The sequence below is a fragment of the Microcebus murinus genome, chromosome 14 (genome assembly GCF_040939455.1).
Source record: "Microcebus murinus isolate Inina chromosome 14, M.murinus_Inina_mat1.0, whole genome shotgun sequence".
Lineage (NCBI taxonomy): Eukaryota > Metazoa > Chordata > Mammalia > Primates > Cheirogaleidae > Microcebus > Microcebus murinus.
The window spans coordinates 46,115,240-46,137,738 of NC_134117.1; the positions used below are offsets into that span (position 1 = coordinate 46,115,240).

The 22,499-nt window shown below is 36.8% G+C and overlaps 1 protein-coding gene across 1 annotated transcript in view; it reads right to left on the reverse strand.

The window, feature by feature from the left end:
* The window catches only part of RTKN2 (rhotekin 2), a 76,682-nt gene extending 75,181 nt beyond the window's left edge, over positions 1-1,501 (reverse strand). The window contains exon 1 of the mRNA XM_012762746.3: positions 1,185-1,501. Within this exon, the coding sequence (XP_012618200.2) occupies positions 1,185-1,244 (60 nt within the window). The 5' untranslated portion in view covers positions 1,245-1,501. The remainder of the gene's footprint in view (positions 1-1,184) is intronic.
* Positions 1,502-22,499: the final 20,998 nt, after the last annotated feature.

The window sequence follows — 22,499 nt, forward strand, 5'->3', positions numbered from 1 at the left end:
ACTTTATCCTCTTATCTCTTTTATACCATTCCTAAATACTACTGCAGCACACAACTCAATAAATACACTAAGACAGCTACACCAATACCTATGATATGTGCAAGAACCTCAATAGATTGCTAATTCACTATACGTCAAGATTTTAACAGGACAAAGTACATGAAATAATAAGATAGAAAAAAAGTACATCAAAATCTTTTAAATTTTTGAAAACAATGGCATAAAACAGCATAAAAATGATTCAAAAACGTACTAGACTTCTTTTGCACAATGAATCTTAATGTCTTGCTTTATATTTCACAGTATTACTGAAGACTTCCTAAAGATTGTCTATCTGCTGAGGAAATTCCAGATTTCTGAACAAAGATATCAGGTGGCTCCATATGAAACTGCATATATTCTACCAATTTTGATCTACAAAACGAGCAATTTCATATGGTTTAACCTACTTAAAGAGGATGGAGATTAAAAGGAAAGATCCAGTTTGAAGACGTCAGAGTTTTCTTTCTTAAGACTCTAAAGTTACGGTTAAGAGTGGAAAGTATAACATTTTAATAACTGACGTTGTCAAGAAATAATGAGAAATAAAAGTTTCTAACACACATTTTCCATGGCTCAAAAAAGCAAACATAAAACTTCTATCCGGTTCAAGTGTCCTCTCTCTTTCCTTTCCAATTATTTGAGAAAGAATCCACTATCAAACCTTCACATTTTTGTATCAATTCACCCCTCTCCCCTACTCCCCAACAGTTTATGTTGTGTGAAGACATCGCTCCAGTGACTGTGCTTTCCATTTAAACCAGTGATAAGCCAACTGTCCTCTACTGGCCTCGCAGGGTTCCTTGGAAATCCAGGGTCTCCCGTTCCCATTTGCACAAAGACAGGCGTCCAGACCCCGGGGAGGGCGGCGGACAGGTGCGCCCGCAAAGGCGCGGCGACACTCCGGCGTCGCTTTCCCATAGCAGCGGGGCTCCGTTTCCTCCCCAAGAAATCAGGGGTGGAGATGTCCAAGCCCTTCAGGGCCCCGCGAGTGCAGTCTCCCAGTTCCTCCCTTTGTTTCTGGCCGTGGCTGAAATCGAGACGCGGAGGGGAGGCTTTCCCGACAACCAGACAAAGCGCAGAGAGAAAGGAAGCCGGGGCCCCCGCCTCCATCCCGCGGCCGGCCGGGCCCCGTCCTCACTCACCTGCTGGGCAGGGAACCCGGCCAGGCCGAGCTCGGGCCCCCTCAGGGTCTGCCCCTCCATCTTCAGCGCACACAGCCGGGCCGCCGCCACTCCTCCTCCGAAGGGAAGATTTGAAAAGCCCGCCTCCGCCTGGAGGACGCCAACCGCCCGGCCGTACCAAGTCCGGGTCGCAGGGGTAGGGGCGCCGAGCCGGCGCGCGCACGCGCAGTGAGCGCCGCGCGCCCCCCGGCTCCCTTCGCCGGAAGTGCCGGGAGACCCGCTGCTAGGCGCGGGCCGGGCGCGGAGGTGGAGAGCCAGGGAAGACTTAAGGTCGGCACGGGGATGTGGGCGGGGCCGCGTCGGCGGCTGAGCGCACCTGACCCAGCGCCGGGTTCCGGCGGGTGGTTTTCGTGGCACGCCCTTTGCGCCGGGAGCCTTCTGTCTGCACCCCACCGAAGGCCCTCCAAAGTGCTCAGGGGGTGGACAGACTCCGGGCTGCAGCAGTCCCTGGACCCCCACGGACAACTCAGGAACACACGGTGTCACTAGGAGCTCACAATCTGGCCCCCAGAGAACCGAGTGGCATTGCTCGCGAACACAGCGCTCTCTCACAGCACAGTCTGTCACCCGGGGTCACCCAGAGATCTTGGCTTGGTTAATCCGGTTCGTGGGACACCATGTCAGGCATTTCACAAAGTCTTGTCTTGTTCTTTATAATCCCAGATGCTCCCCTGCCACCACACCAACTACTCTACTTTCTGGCAAAGGACTCTTTTCCTTTTCCTCTGTCTCTCTCATTCTTTCTCCTTATCTCTCACTCATCTCTGTCCCTCTCATTTACCCACCAACATCCAAGGGGACAGCAAAATGGGTTACTATTTCTCAAGAGCCTCATTTCTTGCTGCCCCTAAAGATTAGTACAGAAACATTCAATTAAAAGATTTTGTTTTTTATCATAATGAGAATGTATGCGTTTCTAAAGATCAAAACCGAAGTGGCAAAGATTTCAGGCTCGCAAAGTCTTCAAAATCCATTGTCCTCAGCCTACCTTGACTTCCCCTTGAAAAGGCAACAAGAAGCCTCTTGGGGCTTCCAACAGTTTTTCTCCTGAGGGGAAGAGTCTACCAAATCAACTCTCCTACACTCAATTCCTAGAAAGCCTTGGGCACGTTTCCTCCATAAATAGGGTGACCATGTTTTTTATTTGCCTGAGACCCTGTGTGAGTCTGTTGTCCCAATGTCCCACCAATCTTGCACTTGCCTCAAAGTGGATATTGAATCATATGGTCATCTAATTCACAAGGTTTTTTCAAAGAAGTTGGTTTGAAAATGTACTTTAAAAACATAATAGGTGCCTTTCCTCTCAAATGGGTAATTTGTTTTTTTGACTAAGTGATACTAAACACTGCCCAATTAGGAATGACGCCCCCTCACATTAGGAATGACCCATATCTTTACACTGAACTCTAAAATACGTGGAGCTCAAAATTACCAACACAGATCTGAATTCCAGAGTCACTAGGTGCCCCTTTCCCCGGTACACACCTCTCTCTTATGCTCCCACTTTGTGGTGTAATTACCCCCTAATCAATGTGAGCTGAATAAACCCAGTCATAGCACCTGACTCATAAAGGACATACACAAAGAGAGCTCATCATCAGACGTACAGTATTTATCACATAACTTAGCTCTCAGACCCAGATAAAAATGCATGTGGAAGCTAGCACTTCATTAAAACGGGCAAGCCAACCAATTTAAAAGTGGACACCGATGTAGGGATATTTGATGAATGAATACTGGGTATATAACTGGAGATGCATTTATTTATAATACTAGAAGGAAGAGAAAGGCCATATTTAGTAATTATCTGTAGAATACAGACAGTTGCTATTAAAGACTTTTCTCTTTGAAGAAGATATAATGTGGTCCTATGTTTTTATTATTCCTTAAGGGACGTGCCCAGGAAGTGCTTAAGTGCTTAACTATTATATGGTGATTAAAATACCTGAGTGTAGGACTTCTGTTTCTTTATTTATCCCCAGGTGCTTTCTTGTCACTGCTAGTTGCATAGAGCACAGCTTTCTCTGGTGTATGTGATGTATAAAAAAAGTAGACTCATCCATGGAAACTACCAAAAAGTTAGAGTTTACATTCGGTAGTTTGATTAGCTTGAGAGTTTATCTATCATCAACTTATCTATCTATCTTAAGTTCCCCAAAACTAAGAAGTACTACCTTTTACCATGTGAAATATTTGAGTGATAGCATTTGGGCATCTCTTACCCCACCCTCCTTTGGCTTGCACACAAGGCTGATATCCACCCAACTGCACAGATGTAGTAGCTTCAGCTGGAGGTTGAGCAACGGAATTACTGTCCTACCAATATTACTTCCCATTATAAGGCCAATATTTAATGCTAATTATAAAATAGATATTAGTTATATCAAATGTAACAGATAGTGTTTAATCATTAATAAAATAGAAAAATAAGTATTTGACATACAGAAACCAATTAGGATAATATTAATAAATGTTAAAGTGTATTTTTCTTCTCTTATTCCTTGTATTCCTCTCTTTAATTCTCTAAGAAGCTAAAAGAAAGGAAAATACCAAACTTAAAATCAGCTCTCTCTTACATAACAGATCTATTATTTTTTTTAAATGTGGTTTGACACAGAATAGGTAACTTGTGATTTCTAATAGCCTGTCTTAAAAAAATTCTATTGGTACTTTTTTTACTCATCTGTTTATCTGGTAAGTAATGTTTAGAATGAACTTCCCAGACTAGAGCTGTATTTTGACTTATAAACAGAGAGGGGAGAGAGAGAGAGAGAGAGAGAGAGAGAGAGAGAGAGAGAGAGAGAGAGAGAGAGAGAGAGAGAGAGAGAAGCCTGAGCTAAAGATGCTAAGCAGAGGCACAGCTTAAATTTTCTTAAATGGATGGGTCATAATCTCCAAATAGATGAACCATCCTATAATCATAAGGAGGATATGAAATGTGAAGTCTGGGGATTTATTAGCCTGATGACCTTGAGCAAGCTACTCAGTTTTCTTATCTACAAAACAAGAATAATAATATCCATCTTGTTTTTAAAAGTTGTTGAGACTCAGAAGAGATAAGATTTGTGACAGTGTTTTGTAAACTGGTTATCCCATGAAAACATGAGCCATTACTACTGTAGGAAGAAAACATCAGTAGTGAAAGGCTGCAGGACCTGCAGAACTCTGAGAAGTGAATGAGAAAACCTTATGTAAATAGGATATATTCAAAATATGTCACTTGCTGCTGCCAAGTAATACCTATACTAAATATAAAGAGCTCCTACAAATCAATAAAAATCCAACTGGAAAATGGTCAAAACGTATGGTAGGCACATTATAGGACAGTAAACCCAAACAGCAAATGAAATGTCAAAGGTTGCTCAACCTTGTTATCATTCTGGAAATTCCAGATTAAGACCCCAAGAAGATATTTTACAGTCACTAGATTGATAAGTATTAAAAAGTTCGAGGCCAGGCGCGGTGGTTCATGCCTATAATCCTAGCGCTCTGGGAGGCCCAGGCGGGTGGATAGCTCGAGGTCAGGAGTTCGATACCAGCCTGAGCAAGAGTGAGACCCCCGTCTCTACTAAAAGAAAAAAAAATAGAAAGAAATTATCTGGACAACTTAAAATATATAGAAAAAAATTAGCTGGGCATGGTGGCACATGCCTGCAATCCCAGCTACTTGGGAGGCTGAGGCCGGAGGATCGCCTGAGCCCAGGAGTTTGAGGTTGCCGTGAGCTAGACTGATGCCACGGCACTCTAGCCCAGGCAACAGAGTGAGACTCTGTCTCAAAAAAAAAAAAAAAAAAAAAAAAAAGTTTGAGCTGGGTGTGGTGGCTCACGCCTGTAATCCTAGCACTCTGAGAGGCTGAGGTGGGTGGATTGCTTGAGCTCAGGAGTTTGAGACCAGCCTAAGCAAGAGCAAGACCACATCTCTACTAAAATAGAAAAAAAATTAGTCAGACAACTAAAAATAGAAACAAAAAATTAGCTGGGCTTGAGCGACTCGCACTTGTAGTCCCAGCTACTCAGGAGGCTGAGGCAGAAGGATCGCTTGAGCCCAGGAGTTTGAGGTTGCTGTGAGCGAGGCTGACACCATGGCACTCTAGCCCAGGCAACAGAGTGAGACTCTGTCTCAAAAAAAAAAAAAAAAAAATGCAAGTCTAAGGGATTTTATTGGTGGAAGAGATGTAAATGTGTCCAATCACTTTGGAAAAACAAATTAGAACTATCTTGTAAATTTGAAAATGTGTATACCTACCAAGTCCATTCCTAAGTATATATCCTATGGGAAATTCTAGCAAATTTTATAGTCAACATTGCTTATAATAGGAAAAATAATTTAAAAATCCAAATGTTCATTTCAGGAGCATAGACAAATTGAGGTGATTTACCCAATGGAATAACATAAACAAATAAACCATAGTTATATGTAATAGCATGACTAAATCTTGGAAATGCTGAATGAAGGAAGCTAGTTGCAGAAGATTACATGGAATATATAATCTCTGTAAACCTAAATAACAAGAGAATCTAAACGATACATTGTTTGGGGAAATAGACACATAATTAAAGTTTATATTTAACAAGGAAGGGAATGAGAATACAAAATTCAAGCTAGTAGCCATTTCTGGGAGGAAGGCAGAAGAATATGAAAGAGACAGAGCCTGCAGATATAAAGCTACGTACTGGTTATGTTTTAATTCTTAAGTTGGGTGATGGGTTCACAGGTATTCATTTTAATGTTTGCCTGGTAACTTACATATAAATTACATATATTTTGTATACACCAAACATTACATAAGAAATACATTTAAATATGTAAATGTTAAACAATAGTGGTAATGTTTGGTATTCTTTTAAAACAACTTTATTTGGCGAAATAATAATACGTATTTTGGCTAATAAAATTTGACTTGACATTTGATCCATTTCTATTGCATTTTTACTATGGGAAAGCATGAGAAAGACAGGTGTAATGCATTGGTGTCTATGCCCAGAAAGAGGTGCTGAAGAATTGGCCATGTGGATTTATTTGTGAACCCTTAAGAACCATTGCTTGGGAGTAGTGGGAGGCAGGGGTCCAGCAGAATTTGCAAAAGATGAGAGGTCTTGTCAGCAGGTAGAGGCAAAATTAAGTGCAATTTAAGTTATAACTGCTAATGTGACCTACATCTTACACACAGGTCTGAGGAAATTCATGTGACATTATAATCAGAATGCTCCTGCTTTGGTTCTGGAAAGTTCTTTTTATAGATATTTACTACTTTTTTCTCCTTCTCAAGACTATTTTGGGGCTGAGTACGTGCTCAGGTCTGTAATACCAGCATTTTGGGAGGCCCAGGCAGGAAGATCACTTGAGACCAGGGGTTTGAAACCAACCTGAGCAACATAGTGAGACCCTGTCTCTACCAAGAAAAAAAAAAAATAGCTAGGTGTGGTGGTGTGTGCCTGTGGTCCCAGCTACCTGGGAGGCTGAGACAGGAGGATCCCTTGAACCCAGGAGTTTGAGGCTGCAGTGAGCTATGCACTCGAGCCTGGGCAACAAAGCAAGACCCCATATCTAAAGAAATAATTTTTAAAAAGATTACCTTGGCTATTATTGGGCTTTTGTCTTTTATATAAAATTTTACCTCAGTTTCTCAAGTTCTGAAGGAACGAGAAAAACCTGTGAAAATTTTTAGCAGAATTGCACCAAATTTACAATGAAATTATATATTTAGTATATTGGGTATTCTTATCTGTGAACATTATATATGTTGCAAATTTATATCTGAATGTCTTTTAATAAAGTTTTACAGTTTTTTCCACATAGACCTGTGCATATTTTTTGTTCCATGTGGTTTTGGATTCCTTTTATATTTTCTTGCTATTGTAAATAATATTTAAAAATATATATCTTCTGGTTTTGGCAAGTGTATAAAAATGAAATGGATTTTTATCTGTTGGTCTTATATCCAGGTACCTTGCTTAATTCATTCATTATTTCTAACAAATCATCTGTAGGTTTTTAGGAGTATTCTCCATAGATAATCAAATGTGAATAATAACAATTTTGTTTCTTTTTTAATTTTCATAGTTCTTTTTATTTGATTTACTGCATTGGCTAAGGCAGCCAATACAATGTTAAGTGGAAGTGACATTCTTGTTTTCTTTCTGATTTTAATCTTTATCTCACTAAGTACACATTGTTTACCATGTAGCTTTGGGTTTATGCCCTTCATTCTTAAGCATTAACTCTTCAAAAACTGCCTCTCATCCATTCTCTCTATTCTCCTATTGCAGGACTCCTATTAGGTCTAAATTAAATCTAAGTACTCTATTGTCTTTAACTCCTAACCCCTCTTTTGTATTCTCTACTTTCTTGACTCTTTCTGCTAGATTCTAAGTATTTTTCCATCTTCCCATTTCTTTATATTTTCTTTATTTGTGTCTAATTTTCTTTTAAATTCACTTACTGAGGTCTTTAACAATTACATTTTTTATTTATAGCAGTTCTATTTTAGTTACTTTTTAAAATTTTCCTGGTTATTTTGAATCATCCTTTGTTGCCTGCTCATTTCTGTGATTCTCTTTTATTTCTTTAAAACTTTTTCACAATTATTATACATTCTGTACCTAATCATTCTAATATTTGTAATTCCTGAGGTTCTTAATTTAATGTTATTCCACTGACATTTACCCATGGTGATTTGTTTCCTTGTGTTTTGTAGTCATGGACGAGGTATTCATATTTAGCTAATTTAGACTTCATTACAGAGAGGTTTGCATATACTTCTACTGGGAGCCACAGGCTCTAGATGCCTGAGACCAACTCCAAGGCTTAATATAAGAATCCTGGGTGCAGGTTGTTCCACTTTCCATGGGCAGAACAAAACCACTGTGTGTGTACACATGCATATGTGCACATATAACTTACAACTGTGGTTTCAGCTCAAGGTTTTTTTGTTTGGTTGGTTTGTTTTGTTGTTATTTCTATTTTTAGTTCCTTAAAGGTTTCTTTTATTGCATTAGATCTCAGTAATGTTATAAAAGCTATATGCAGACTATAACTCACACAAAATTATTTATTGGCCGGGCGCGGTGGCTCACGCCTGTAATCCTAGCACTCTGGGAGGCCGAGGCGGGCGGATTGCTCGAGGTCAGGAGTTCAAAACCAGCCTGAGCAAGACCCCGTCTCTACCAAAATATAGAAAGAAATTAATTGACTAACTAAAAATATATATACAAAAAAAATTAGCCAGGCATGGTAGCGCATGCCTGTAGTCCCAGCTACTAGGGAGGCTGAGGCAGTAGGATCGCTGAGCCCAGGAGATTGAGGTTGCTGTGAGCCAGGCTGACACCACGGCACTCACTCTAGCCTGGGCAAGAAAGTGAGACTCTGATTCAAAAAAAAAAAAAAAATTATTTATTAGTGAGAGGAACCATTATTCATGCAGGCCACTGTAACACTTACATAGAAGTCCACAGAAACTGCTGAATTTAGAAGTCTACAGGAAAGAATATTTTAACACCAAAATATGAGAAGTACATAATTATACATAAAATATAAGAATAAAGAGCTGTCTTTAAAATTTCACACATTTGGTTTTCAAGGAAACTCATCACATTATCTTTGTCTCCTTCTGTGAATGTAGTGGCCTGAAAAAGCTGCTCAATGTCCCAACAATGTCAGAGTCCCCAGTGTTCGTTTTGAATGTGTTCTACCTTGAGGAAAATGGAAAAAGAAGAATTTTTCAGAGGGTAGAATCACGTGCCATGAAGAATAATAGACCGAGAGTCCCCTCAAGGGTCTGAACAAGGAGCATTTCTCTCCCCTTGGCATGGAGGATCATTACAATATCTGCTTGCTGAGATTGCACAACCACTACAGACCTGCAACTGCTGTGTCTCCCCTTCTTCTCCCTTCTAAATGGGAATAGTTACTGAGGTTATCCTGAACATGTAACCCCAGGATATATTGAATGTATAGTGAGCTGATTACTTGCCTTTTTACTTAATAGATTTTTGGTTCAAGAGGAGCCACATCCAGACATGAAACACATCTCTTTCTAGTGCAAGGACTACAATGTATTACCAAAGATCCTATTCCTTGAGCTTGATTTCCTCACTTCATGGAACTATTGGGTTTTCTCCTTCAGGGAGAGAGTGCGTCCATTTTGCCCGTAGGAAGGAAAGTGAACTAAATATTTAGTACCTAGAAAGACTGACTATTGAAATCAATGACATTGACAAAATATTTCTGGTTTAGTTGGCTTCCTCATAGGTTTGCCAGTCTGAAGTTGCCATGACTATGAGACTTGTTTTAGCTTCTGAACCATGAGTGCAGGGTCTGTACAGCAGCTTTAAGGGCAAGTGTTTTATTTTCTATAATTTTTTCCCCTTAGTCCCAAAGGCAGACAACTTTCTAGATTGTGGATGGCACAATATCCTGGGTTTCCGAGTGAGAAAACTAAAGAGAGGCCCCAGTCATCTTGTGATGGACACGTATTAAGAGCAAGAAACATATCTTTGTTATTTTGAGTCTCTGGGTCTTGGAATTGTTTGATGCTATAGCATTACCTAGCCCATTCTGATTGATACAAGTACCAAACAGGGAGACAGAATTTCAATCATAATCTCAGCCCTGCCACCTAATATACATTTGGCAAGTCACTTGATGTCTCTAAACCTGAGTTTCTTCATCTGCAATGGAGGACTAATAATTCTTCTCCTGTCTGCTTCACAGGCTAGTCTTGGGTAGCTAGTGCATGTGAAAATGTTTGAAAAATGTAAAGCATCTACAAATATATGCCAGCAGTATCATTAACAACCTCAAATTGGTTTTATCTATGTATATAAGGCAAATCCCAAGAAAACATTAGAGAAGTTAAGAAAACTCAAGATTTAAATCAGATAACAGTGGAATGAAAGACTTGATAATTTCAGCATGAAGTAGAGGTATTGCCATCTAAAATATCTCAATGACCATGCACACCCGCTTTTATAACCATAAATTTCTTTAAAGAGTCTTTAATGCTTTTGAAATTCCATTGTAAGTTAAAAGTTATGACTACCAAAAATAAAAACCAAAGGTAATTTTAGAAGGAAAAAAGTTTATTTTGGACGTAGAAAATATTATATTTTTCTTTTGTGTGATATCAAAATGAACATTGATTGAGTTGGCTTGCTTACTACAAATTCCAGAATCAAGCTTATTAAAACTGCTTTGTTGGCCGGGCGCGGTGGCTCACGCCTGTAATCCTAGCTCTCTGGGAGGCCGAGGCGGGCGGATTGCTCAAGGTCAGGAGTTCAAAACCAGCCTGAGCAAGAGCGAGACCCTGTCTCTACTATAAATAGAAAGAAATTAATTGGCCAACTGATATGTATATAAAAAAAAATTAGCCGGGCATGGTGGCGCATGCCTGTAGTCCCAGCTACTCGGGAGGCTGAGGCAGGAGGATCGCTCTAGCCCAGGAGTGTGAGGTTGCTGTGAGCTAGGCTGACGCCACGGCACTCACTCTAGCCTGGACAACAAAGCGAGACTCTGTCTCAAAAAAAAAAAAAAACCTGCTTTGTTTTCATACTCCATCATCTCCTCACCCCAAAATTCTGAGCCCCGGGGAGGTGATCCTTGCCTTCCCATGAGATCACCACATTAGAAGGAACAAATCATAAAATCTTGTAACATACCCTTCGTATTATTTTCTGAAAACCTAAAGGCAAGAAAACATCCTGTGACTACTTTCCAGAGTGTGTGAGCCTGTTTAGCAGTTCAGCATTGATTAATAAAGAATATAAACTGATCGCTTAAGCTGTCAGTGAGAGGAACTCTGGACCCTATAGGATTGTTGTTTTTGGCTTCCCATTTGCTGTGTTGTGAATGTCCAGGCAGGTAGGGCAGGGCCCCACGGTAATTCTAAGAAGTGCTACGTTGACTGGAACTACCACAGTAATGATGATGATGTGTAATGAATAATTATACATGAAACTCTGGGTTCCTTCTCTTATTACACCCCTGGAATGGATTACTTATCTCTGTTCTTTCTAGTTTTGCATTAGGAAGCCTAAAACTTTCCGGTTTCATTTTGAGTTGTATGACTTTTGCTGATTAGTTATACTCAAATTAGGTGTGAAATAATTTCTAATGCTATGTGAAAGCTTACATTTTGCTGGTCACTGTTCTAGTTTTTGTTTTTTTTTTTCATCTTTGAACTCTGCCATGAATATAATTTCATTTCTTCAAATCATTGCTCTATTACTTACAGAAATGCAATAATTCATTTCTAAAACATGCACTGAAGTCTTTAGTTGAAATAAGTTAATAACGTGTAGAAGAGCATATAATATTAACAAGGATTTTTTTTTTTTTGCCACTTGTAACCCAAATAATGTGGCTCTGACTATGTGAAAGGACACTTGTGCATGCCAGAGAATATAGTCCTCAGGTATATGACTTTATTTTTTGTGTCCTAACAATGTCTTGATCTTTTGGAGTCTCATTTCTTAGCTTTGTGGAAATTGGTATAACAATATCACTCTTTCTTCCTAGTGTAGTATACATATAAGGTAAGATTTTTACCTGTAGGTTCAATATATGTTCCTTAATGTGTAGACCTAAATATTCTGAAGATTTTTGTATACTAATCATATACTTGATTCATATTTGAAAAGTGTTGAACCAATACGTGATTTCAAAATGTTGCTGTGCCCAGAAGCAAATGCTGTATAAATATTAAATAAAAAAGAACAAGTAATCTCCCTACTAAAAGGCCTTTCTTTCCAATGCCCAATATCATATTTTTCTGTATAGATTTTATTTAACTGAACTCTACTTGGGACTTCTTTTCTTAATAGTTTCTTATGTTAAAGCTGATTATAGAAATTACGTACAAAATGATATATATTTTATTTCCTAAGGTGAAATTAGTTTTCCCTTTTGGACATTACTTATTTACTGAAACTATATTTGCTTTTATTAGTGGTGTTTCAAATTCATAAAATTAATGACATAAAAGGAATTGTTAAAGAAATTAGGATTACTATAAATTACTTTTTAGTATAATGTAGTTTTAACAAAAATGAGTTTTATAAATGGAAAATGTCTGTGGAAAGGAATAAAAATATTCTTAAGAGCCCTTAGTAAATTTTATCAATTTTTTTTCCATTTCCTAATTCATCAATAAGAGAAGCAAAAGGGAAAACTGAGCATACTTATTAACTTTTATTATTCAAACAAAATGTTTACTCCTATACATTTTTAGAGAAAATTGTAAATTTAGGTTGCCCCCAACATTCATTTTAATATAATAAATAGTTAGGTTTGTTGAATGAATACAAGATTTTACAATATGTTTTTTTGAATATGAGAATGGTTTAGTAATCATCACCAGATAAAAGGGAGAGGTTATGCATATTTTTCTACAGTAAAGAATAAAATCTATTGTGTAACAATTTTAGCAAAATAATCTAGTTTGGTGTCATTTCTTTATGGTTTAATTGGGTCAGAATTTTTAGGACTCTTAGCAAACTATATTTCAGGACTTTCTGAGCAAAGAAGATTCAATCATAGAATTTTAGAAATTAAAACAAGCCTTAGTATCTATCTAGTTCTATTCCACAATTTTCTAGAAGATGGTAGATATAATGTAATAATGATAAGCTATTATAAAAATAACAAAAGAATTTACTACTTATTAAGTGCCTTTAATGTGCTATTGGGGCATATTGGCAATCTCTTTGTAAACATTTTTAATAATATGATAAATTGTTAGCTTTCCTTTGTTATGTATTTGTATAAATGTTGATATATACTATATAGCATCTTGGGGTACAATTTCTGCATCTGGTCAAAGAACATTCCACAAAGTGGTTTTCTGATGTGGCCTTTTTGAAGACATTTGCTAAAGGACATGAATTGGTTGTTAATGGTGGGATACCACAATATTTTTCCACCATGTTACCATGACTACTTACAGTACTGGCAAAGGCTTCACCCAGGTACATTACTTCCTCAAGGGCCATCTTTTTATGTTTATCTCTCAGCAACAATAACATATGAAAATCTCTTGCTGCAGTTTGTCTTTCCAGCTGTGAGCCTAAAAGTTGCAAATGCTGTTGGAAATATAGAGAGTTAAATGGGAAGAGAAGAGAGTGAGAAAGATAAATGCCCAGAGCTGAAGATCCTGCTGTGCTATTTGATTTTCTGCCTTCTATACCCAATTGTCATAGTTTATATGACATTCATTAATCAACCGAAAGCTCAGTGGTCGTGACAGTTGCAATGTCTTCTAAATAAAAGTGCTTCCTTAGTGACACTTCAGTATGGTGTGGCTGCACCCACCCACCACAGAACAGATATATTCATTTGTCCACTGAAAAAGTCATTTATTTTTCTTCCTTGCAGTAGGAGCAATTTTTCTCTTCAAAAATAAATCAAAATCTCTCTTTTAAGACAGAGTCTTGAACAACAGTCACATCTATCTCTCTAAAGCCAAGGGTCAGCCTCAACATTGCGAAATTCATTTTCAGCTTTCACTGGAGAAAGGTTACTGTTAGTAGTATAATCAAACATAACGTTTCATCTGTTGAATTTTGATTTTTTAACTTTCAGATGAAAAGTGCAATGAAAAGCCTTGCCACCTCTACCCTCAGCCTCAATACTACCATATACTTGTAAAGTGCTGTATGTTGCAATAAGTAGTTTTCAGGGTCACCTTTATTTATTTCTGTGACTGCATTACAAACTTAAAATTAGCAAGATTAATACCGGAAGGCTATACAACACTAGGTAAAATGTCTGATGCCATAGTAATCAATTTTAAAAATAAGACTACAAATCTGAATGTTATTATGATAATCATATTTATGCTTGTATGAATAAAATTATTCATCCCAGAATGTTAACAAGATGTCTTTCACATATCATTAAAATAACTACGTCAAATAGTTGGCTAAACTATTGAAGAACCTTCAATATTAATAATTTCATAGCTCAAGTAACCAGACAAAATAAATTATCAATTATTATAGATTATTTTTCTTGGCTATCATTTACTTCCTGATTAATCAACTTGCTTTTTTTCTAAAATAGGCCAGTATGAAATGAGTCCTAGTCATTTCAGACTTCTATTTTTTAATGAAACAAAACAATTTAAATAAATTATTATGAGAAGTTATTCTCATAAATTATTAATCCTTATGGATATTATAAATCATGTTTTCATTCCTTAAACATGATATACTCATTTTCTCTTTAATTATTAGTGCTGAAGTAATTTTATTAGTTCTACTTCTGATCCATTTTGTAAAAATGGATTTATTCTAAATTAATCATATTTGACTTCATAGTACAAATATACCTCTCATTATTAAATTATTGGTTAGAAGAAACTCATTTTCTGGATGTTTAGCTAAACATATAAAAAGAAGACATTCATGTCTTTAATTTTTTAATTATTTGATCCCTGCTTTGGATTTTTGTGATTCAATGTTTGGTACACAGATCTCTCATTAATTTAAACTAGAATTCAGGAGATTAAAAATCAAACTCTTGAATTTTTAGCAGAGGATATGATATTATTATAGCAAAAGTCATATTATCTAGCAAGCTATAGCAAAGAATACAGATTTGAAATGTTGAGTATGAATTAAACCTTTCAATCAGCTATGTTGAAGAGACACTGGATTCCTGACAAAGGATTAAGCTTCTTCCATGGTTACTATATTTAAGAAAAGTCATTCCCTTTATGTATTTGTAGAATTTACCACTTTATTTAGCAACTGCTAAGTTACAGATGAATGTTAACATAGGGAAAAAAGTGAAAATAACTGCAGAACAAAGATAAAACATTTCTCCTGAAACACAATCCTTATTTGAAAATTCTATCAATCAATTATTCTTAATGTAAAGTTTATCATTTAAGTTAATTAGAGTTAATTCATTTTTCACCTGTGTTACTGAAAAGTAGTAAATATTTTCATAATGGTTTTAATTTCATAGCTTATGCACCCACTCTTAAATTATTTCCATGGATTTTAGTACAAATAAACTAAAAGCATGCCATCTTTCTAAGTGTTTTCTTTGCCTTTTAAATATTCTCCCCATGTTAAAAATTGAATTGGAGTTTGTTCACTTAGATAATATCAATCTTTTCTGTTACCCTATGATATAAAGTATGAATTAGAGACTTTGCATATAATAATAACACCAGAGGCAGCTAATATGGTGTTTTTTTGTGTTTTTTTTTGAGACAGAGTCTCACTTTGTTGCCCAGGCTAGAGTGAATGCTGTGGTGTCAGCCTAGCTCACAGCAACCTCAAACTCCTGGGCTCAAGCAATCCTTCTGCCTCAGCCTCCCGAGTAGCTGGGACTACAGGCATGCGCCACCATGCCCGGCTAATTTTATATATATATGTGTATATATATATATATATATATTAGTTGGCCAATTAATTTCCTTCTATTTATAGTAGAGACGGGGTCTCACTCTTGCTCAGGCTGGTTTCGAACTCCTGACCTCAAGCAATCCGCCCGCCTTGGCCTCCCAGAGTGCTAGGATTACAGGCGTGAGCCACCGCACCCGGCCAAGGCAGCTAATATTTACTTGGTATTTTTTGATTTGCAGTCATGGTGCTTAGTAGTGCTTTACATGTTCTATCTCATGTAAAGAGCTCCTCGCAGCTCTGCGGCAGGTAAATGCACAAAAGGAAACTACAAAGACTCAGAAGTTAAAAAAAAACTTGCTCAATTCACACAGCTATAAGTGACCAATTTGGCTGGGACTTAAACCAGATCTGTTTGATTCCAGAGCTTACTGCACTACTTTTTTTTTTTTTTTTTTTTAATTTTTTTTTTTTTTGAGACAGAGTCTCACTTTGTTGCCCAGGCTAGAGTGAGTGCCGTGGCGTCAGCCTAGCTCACAGCAACCTCAAACTCCTGGGCTCCAGTGATCCTTCTGCCTCAGCCTCCCGGGTAGCTGGGACTACAGGCATGCGCCACCATGCCCGGCTAATTTTTTATATATATATATATCAGTTGGCCAATTAATTTGTTTCTATTTATAGTAGAGACGGGGTCTCGCTCTTGCTCAGGCTGGTTTTGAACTCCTGACCTTGAGCAATCCGCCCGCCTCGGCCTCCCAAGAGCTAGGATTACAGGCGTGAGCCACAGCGCCCGGCCAGCACTACTTTTTAAATTAGAATAGAAGAGAATAGATTTCTTTTGCCAAATATCTTATTTCATCACTTGCAAGTTCTGCTTTCCCTAAAATACTAGGACACAAACACAATTCAACCAAATTCTTTGCCACTTTATAGCAAGGATAGCCTTTCCTCTAGTTTCCAATAACATGCTCCTCATTTCCTTCTGAGACCTCATCAGAATGGTCTTCACCATCCATATTTCTACCAACATTCTGATCACAACCATTTGGGTCATCTCTAAGAATGTCAAGGCTTTTCTCTGCAGCTCTCTTCTTCTGAGCCCTCACCGGAATCACCCTTCATGGTCCGTTCATGGCAATACAGGCTTTTTCCAGCTTATGCCTCCAAATTCTTTCAGCATGTATCCACATTTTTAAGCATTTGTTATAACAACACCCTACTTCTTAATACCAATTTCTGTTTTATTCTGTTCAGGCTGTGTGACAAAACACTTTAGACTGGAAATTTATAAACAACAGAAATGGATCACTCATCGTTCTAGGGGTTGGGATCAAGGTGCTGGAAGAGTCAGTGCCTGGTGAGGACCTGTTCCTCATAGATGGTGCCTTCTATGTGTCCTCACATGGCAGAAGGGTTAAGGCCTCTTTTATAAGGGAACCAATCCCATTCACAAGGGTATAGGCCTCGTGACTTAATCACTTCCCCAAAGTCCTCATCTCTTAATATTATCCCATTGGGTGTTAGGTTCCAACATACACATTTTGGGGGAACACCAAGATTCAGACTATAGTAATTATATTGCACAAAAATAACAATAAACAAAACGTTAATATTTGGACATTACAGCTGCAAATTGCAATCATAAAGCACTTTAAATACTCACAATTGGAGGGAATATAAATTGTTGAGAAAATTCACATTTACACAAACTAGTAATGGGAATTATACTAATTTTCAATCACCTTGCAATCTCAAGATGTTCTTTATTCAATTAAACAGTGATGATAGAAATAGCTTCATTCCTTAGTCTTAGGAAAATTGAGTTAACCTACACACATAGTAACAGGTAGACAGTTCAAAAGGTGGGTTTCTTAAATGACAGCTTAAAAAAAATAATTAGAAAACATTTTAAAGGTGAAATTTGAATCAAATATTTGTGGAAGCACTTCTGAGGAAGCCTAGGCTTGGTGGTAGGCACTACTTGAAATCTCCCGCACTGGGCATCACGCCAGATTTTGCTGTCTGCTTGATATAAGATAGTAATTTAGCAATACTTTTGTAAGTTGATCAATAGAGCCAGACAATTTAGATTAAGGCAAATGCATTGTGTTTTTCTCTGGGCAATTAACTTAGTAATGAACAACTTAAATCACTTTCTAAAAAAAATTAAGCTGTTAATATAGGGATAGTGTATGATCCCAAAACTATGAGAAAAGATATGTCTAAATATTTTTAAAATTTTCTATTATGGCAAATATTAAACATAATCCAAAGTGAAGAGAACAATTCAATGAATTCTCCTAAACCCTGTCATCTGGTTTCAACACTGTCAACTCATAGCCAATCTGGTTTTATCTAAGTTGCTTCCCTTCTCCCATCCCCAGTCTTGGATCAATTTGAAGTATATCCCAAACAGCATATTATTTTTTCTGAAAGTATTTCAATAGGTTCTCCAAAAGACAAAAGTTTGTTTGAAGAACATAACCACAATTCCATAATCACAATAATTCCTAAAGCCATCAAATACTCAGTGTGTTCATAGTTTTCTTATTGTTGCATAATTTTATAATACTTTGCATAAACCAGGATGAAAACATGTTTCATAAATTGCAATTTGTTGATATGCCTCGTAAGTCTCCTTGAACTTTTTTTCTTTCTTTCTTGCAACTTGTTTATAGGAAAAAAGGCAAAAATAGGCCATTTGATCTGTAGAATTTCCCATAGTCTAGATATGTTGATTGCATCTCTTATTCTTCTGTCCTCTGAATTTTGTATAGATTGGCAGTTGAATCTAGAGTAGTGCTTCTCCATCGGGGGTAATTTTGTCCTTTAAGGGACATTTGTCAATGCCTGGAGAGGTTTTGGGTTGTCACACTAGAGGGAGATACCACTGGCAGTAGTAAAAAGGTTCAGGAGGCTATAAAACAACTACAATGCACAGGACAAGCCCCACAACTAAGAATTACCTGGCCCAAAGTGTCAATAGTGCCATGGTTGAGAAATTCTAGAGGCATGGTCAAATTCAGTTTCAATGTTTTTCCCAACTTTTTCCAGTTTGTCTAAATGTTTTGATCTCTTTCACATTTTAAGCATTAATTGCATTAAATCAATTTTAATTATTTTTAATATATGATTTGAAATATACCAAAGGTAGAAAAAATTTGAATGACTTTAAAGATAGCTCAAACTGCAATTAGGATATTTTTATTTATCAAGCTGTAATTATACTATAAAAGTTTGATATTCTAAATATAATTATGATTGGGGTACAAGTCTCATTTTTTATGCTACTCATTACAAATTAGTGCAGCTGTTGATATCTATTTTCTGAATCCATTATGAAAGTTGAGAAAATTTAGTATTTATAAAAATTTCTTCAAATTTTTGATAGAATTCATGTAAAAAGAAAATAAGTGTTTTTCATATATACAGCTATAATTAAATTTGAAAATTAAAGGCATGTGTCCTGTGTTTTAAAAAAAAAAGTAACATTATCTAGAAAAAAAGAAAGAATATCTAATTTACAAATGGTTAAAGTATTTAAATGTTAGTCACTAAAAGGTACTGACGGAATACATTTTTTACTGAGAATAGCCTAGGTTTATAGCGTAGGTTTACTGAGAATAGCCTAGGTTTCATATTTTTGAAGAGAAGAAAACTTCTGAGTCCTAATTCTGCCAGTCAACTAAGTGCAGTTTTTATGTCTTTATCCTCCATGCTCTTCCTCTGTAAATTATCTTTTTTTAAACAGTAAATGATGAAATGACATTCATTTGAAGAATGTATGATGGATAAAAGAACATATTAATCTTAAAGTCTAAAAATATTTTTATCTCAAAGATTGAAAACAAGATAAAGATGAAGGGTCCTATAAAATATTAACTGATTTTATGCTGAAATTGTACCAAAGCCTTATTTTTGAGATAAAAGCTCAGTTATCCTCTCAATATGTGATGAATTGCTCCACTTAAGATACATGAATTTTTGGGTCAACCTATATGAAAATACACAAATTAAATACATATTCTAAAAATGAATAACTTTTATAATTATTTATTTCTTTGGGAATAGTGCACTAATTTATAAGGCATTTCCCTTAAAATACTTTAAAATTTATAATAAAAAGGTAAATCTTTAAAATGAAATATTTTATTATGCATGGTTGGTTGCAAAGGATGGAAACTTGACTCAGAGTGGCTTAAATGAGTGAACTACTCTTCAGATACCTGAAAAACCCATGGAAAATCAATGAGGTAGACCTTGCTAGTAATGATCTATCTCCATCTGCTATCACTTTTTTTCCTTATTGGAAAACCCTGCTTCTCACAGCTAGGTTATGGGCATGTGACCCAATGCTAGCCAAGGAAATATAATGAGAAGTCAACCTGGAAACTTTGGAAAAGGCTTTCCTATTTGATTAAAGGAGAGAGATCTTCAAAAGAATCCATTTTTCTTTCCTGTCTTTGGATGTGGTGATATAAGAATATGGTATTACAGTAGTTGGACAAAGGTCTGATTTGTTCCACTGAATCAGTGCTAGATCAACTTGCCCCTGAACTCTTTGTTATATGAGGAAAATGAATGCTCATGTATAATGGAATGTTTTGCTATTTGTAGCCAAAAGCATTCTATTGTTGGCTTGAGGCCTAGCCAGGTTCAGAAGGTTAAGGGATATCAGCAAATCTTCATCTCTTTCTATCAATTCTGTAATCCTATGTTGGCTTCATTATCAGGCTCCAGGTAGTGGCCCCAAGCAGGTTCAAACTAACATCCTATTTATTATCAGTTTCAGTCTATACTCAATCAGTTTCAGGCTAAAGAGAACTTATTCCTCAAAAAAACTTTTGAGAGCAGTCCTAGGATTTAGTCAGATTCATCTGACAAGCTCTATACTCTTTCCTGGAACTATCCCTCTGGCCAGTGGCACAAAACATAATGATCAAGTCTCCTGACCACCCCAGAGATAGTGGTGGGGTCCATCCTTTCTAAACCACACAGAGAGCGAAGCAATTTCCCAACGTCATTAACTGAAAAATGCAGGCAGACGCTATGTAGACAAACAAAACAAAGAAGCAAACAAACAAAAATCCCAGATGTTCGGTACAATAATAAAAATTTAAAAAATATGTTTACATTGCAGAAGTATAGGATGTATAGTGAAAAAAGAAGAATCTTGGATGTAGGGAGACTTTAGTTCTATTGCCTGAATCTCTTAAAGACTTTGATCATTAAGATCCTAATATATTCTGGGTATTATGTAGATGCTGAAGATACAGAAATGAAGACGCACAGCACCTGCTCTTCCAGTTTAATGAAGGAGGGAACTCAATGATTACAGCACGGCAGATAGGAGCCACATGTACTGTTTTGCAAAGAAAAAGCAGAAGAGGGGCATCTACTTCAGTCTAGGGGTGGTTGAAAGTTTCCACAAAGTCTTCCAAAAATGAGTGAGAGGACAACTGAGTTTTAGAAAGTTGAAACGGTGAGGAAGGACAGACACCATGAACACAATCAGAGGGGCAGGTGAACCCTTGGTGCATTTGCCTAATTCCAGGCTGTTTTCTCATCAAAAATAAATAGGAGTCAGGTTGGGAAGTTAAGAAAGAATGCACAGCTGGACTTCTAAATGGATTCTGAGGTTCTTTACAGATTCAGAATCTGATTATTCTATTGCAGCTTTTTGGTACAAATATCTCCAGTTGCTATATGACAAAGGCCCCCAAAGAGTTTTTAATTTTGATCAATCATGACATTCATTGACAACTGACCCGCTTTTCTAATTATCGCCAGAAAAAAGACTGTTATTCAGTTCAACCACTGAATAACAGGGAAAGTCATTACGTTTGGAAAATGTTCTCCTAAAATTAACTGCCTTAGAGTTAACAGCCGATTTTTCTAGGGATAACATCTTACTATTCCTCTCGGTGAGTTCACCAGGAAGCTATGCTGTTAAAGTTCAACTGGTACTTTCTGAGTTGCTTTGTTCTGTTTTATTTGCTGAGATATACTTTGATAACGCTCCAGTCCTTTTAAAGCTAAAATTATCTTGGCCTGCCTTTGAAGCTTGGGTCTGTGGGGCTTCAAGGCCCCATTTACATTCATTTATGCTGGAACATTGTTGCTATAATTATTGTGAAAATCTGAATTTCTAAGCCCTCATTGCACCCCACTACATACTACAGTAAGGTTCTGAAAGGAAAAGGAGGAAGTAAGGGAACAGAAAGGTTAAAATTGATGAGAGAAAATGTCCCCCGGAACAGATCCTATGGGGAGACAGTAAGAACATATGAGTCAGACTACTTGTTCATCCTGAACTTGACTTCTATTTGTTCTTTAAGAAAAAAAAAAGGATCACTTTTTTTCTTATTATCTTTTAAAAATAAATACGGATTTATTCCTTATCTTGATTTATGACTTCAGCCATGCTATCAAAGTACTGCTTCAAAATAATCTCCCCTCTTTTAAAACTTAACATTATTCTAAAATCTGTCCCAATGTTCACATTAGTTTGAAATAGACATATCTTGATAGACAGGCATCTTAAATTTCATCTTAGAAATCATCATCCTCTCTAGAAATAAGACTCTAATCCTTTTTCCCCTCTTTTAACTACTATATATAAAACAGCATCAACAGCAATAGAAAATTCTTACATCTATTAAAGTCAACATTTGAACATGGGAGAGAAGGTAATATTTGTTGGATAAACATTGAAAGATTTCAGTTTTGAGGCTCAGAATTTTTAGTGCCCTCTATTTTTCATTAGATTCAAGAAATTACCTTCAAGAAAGGAGGCATTTATCATGCCTCTGTTATTCTTTCTGAAATTAGTACAGAAAGGATAACATGAGCTTTAAAATTATTTGAAACTGTACAGATCTATTCTGCTATTATGGGCTTATTTATTTCAAAGTTTGACAGCAAATT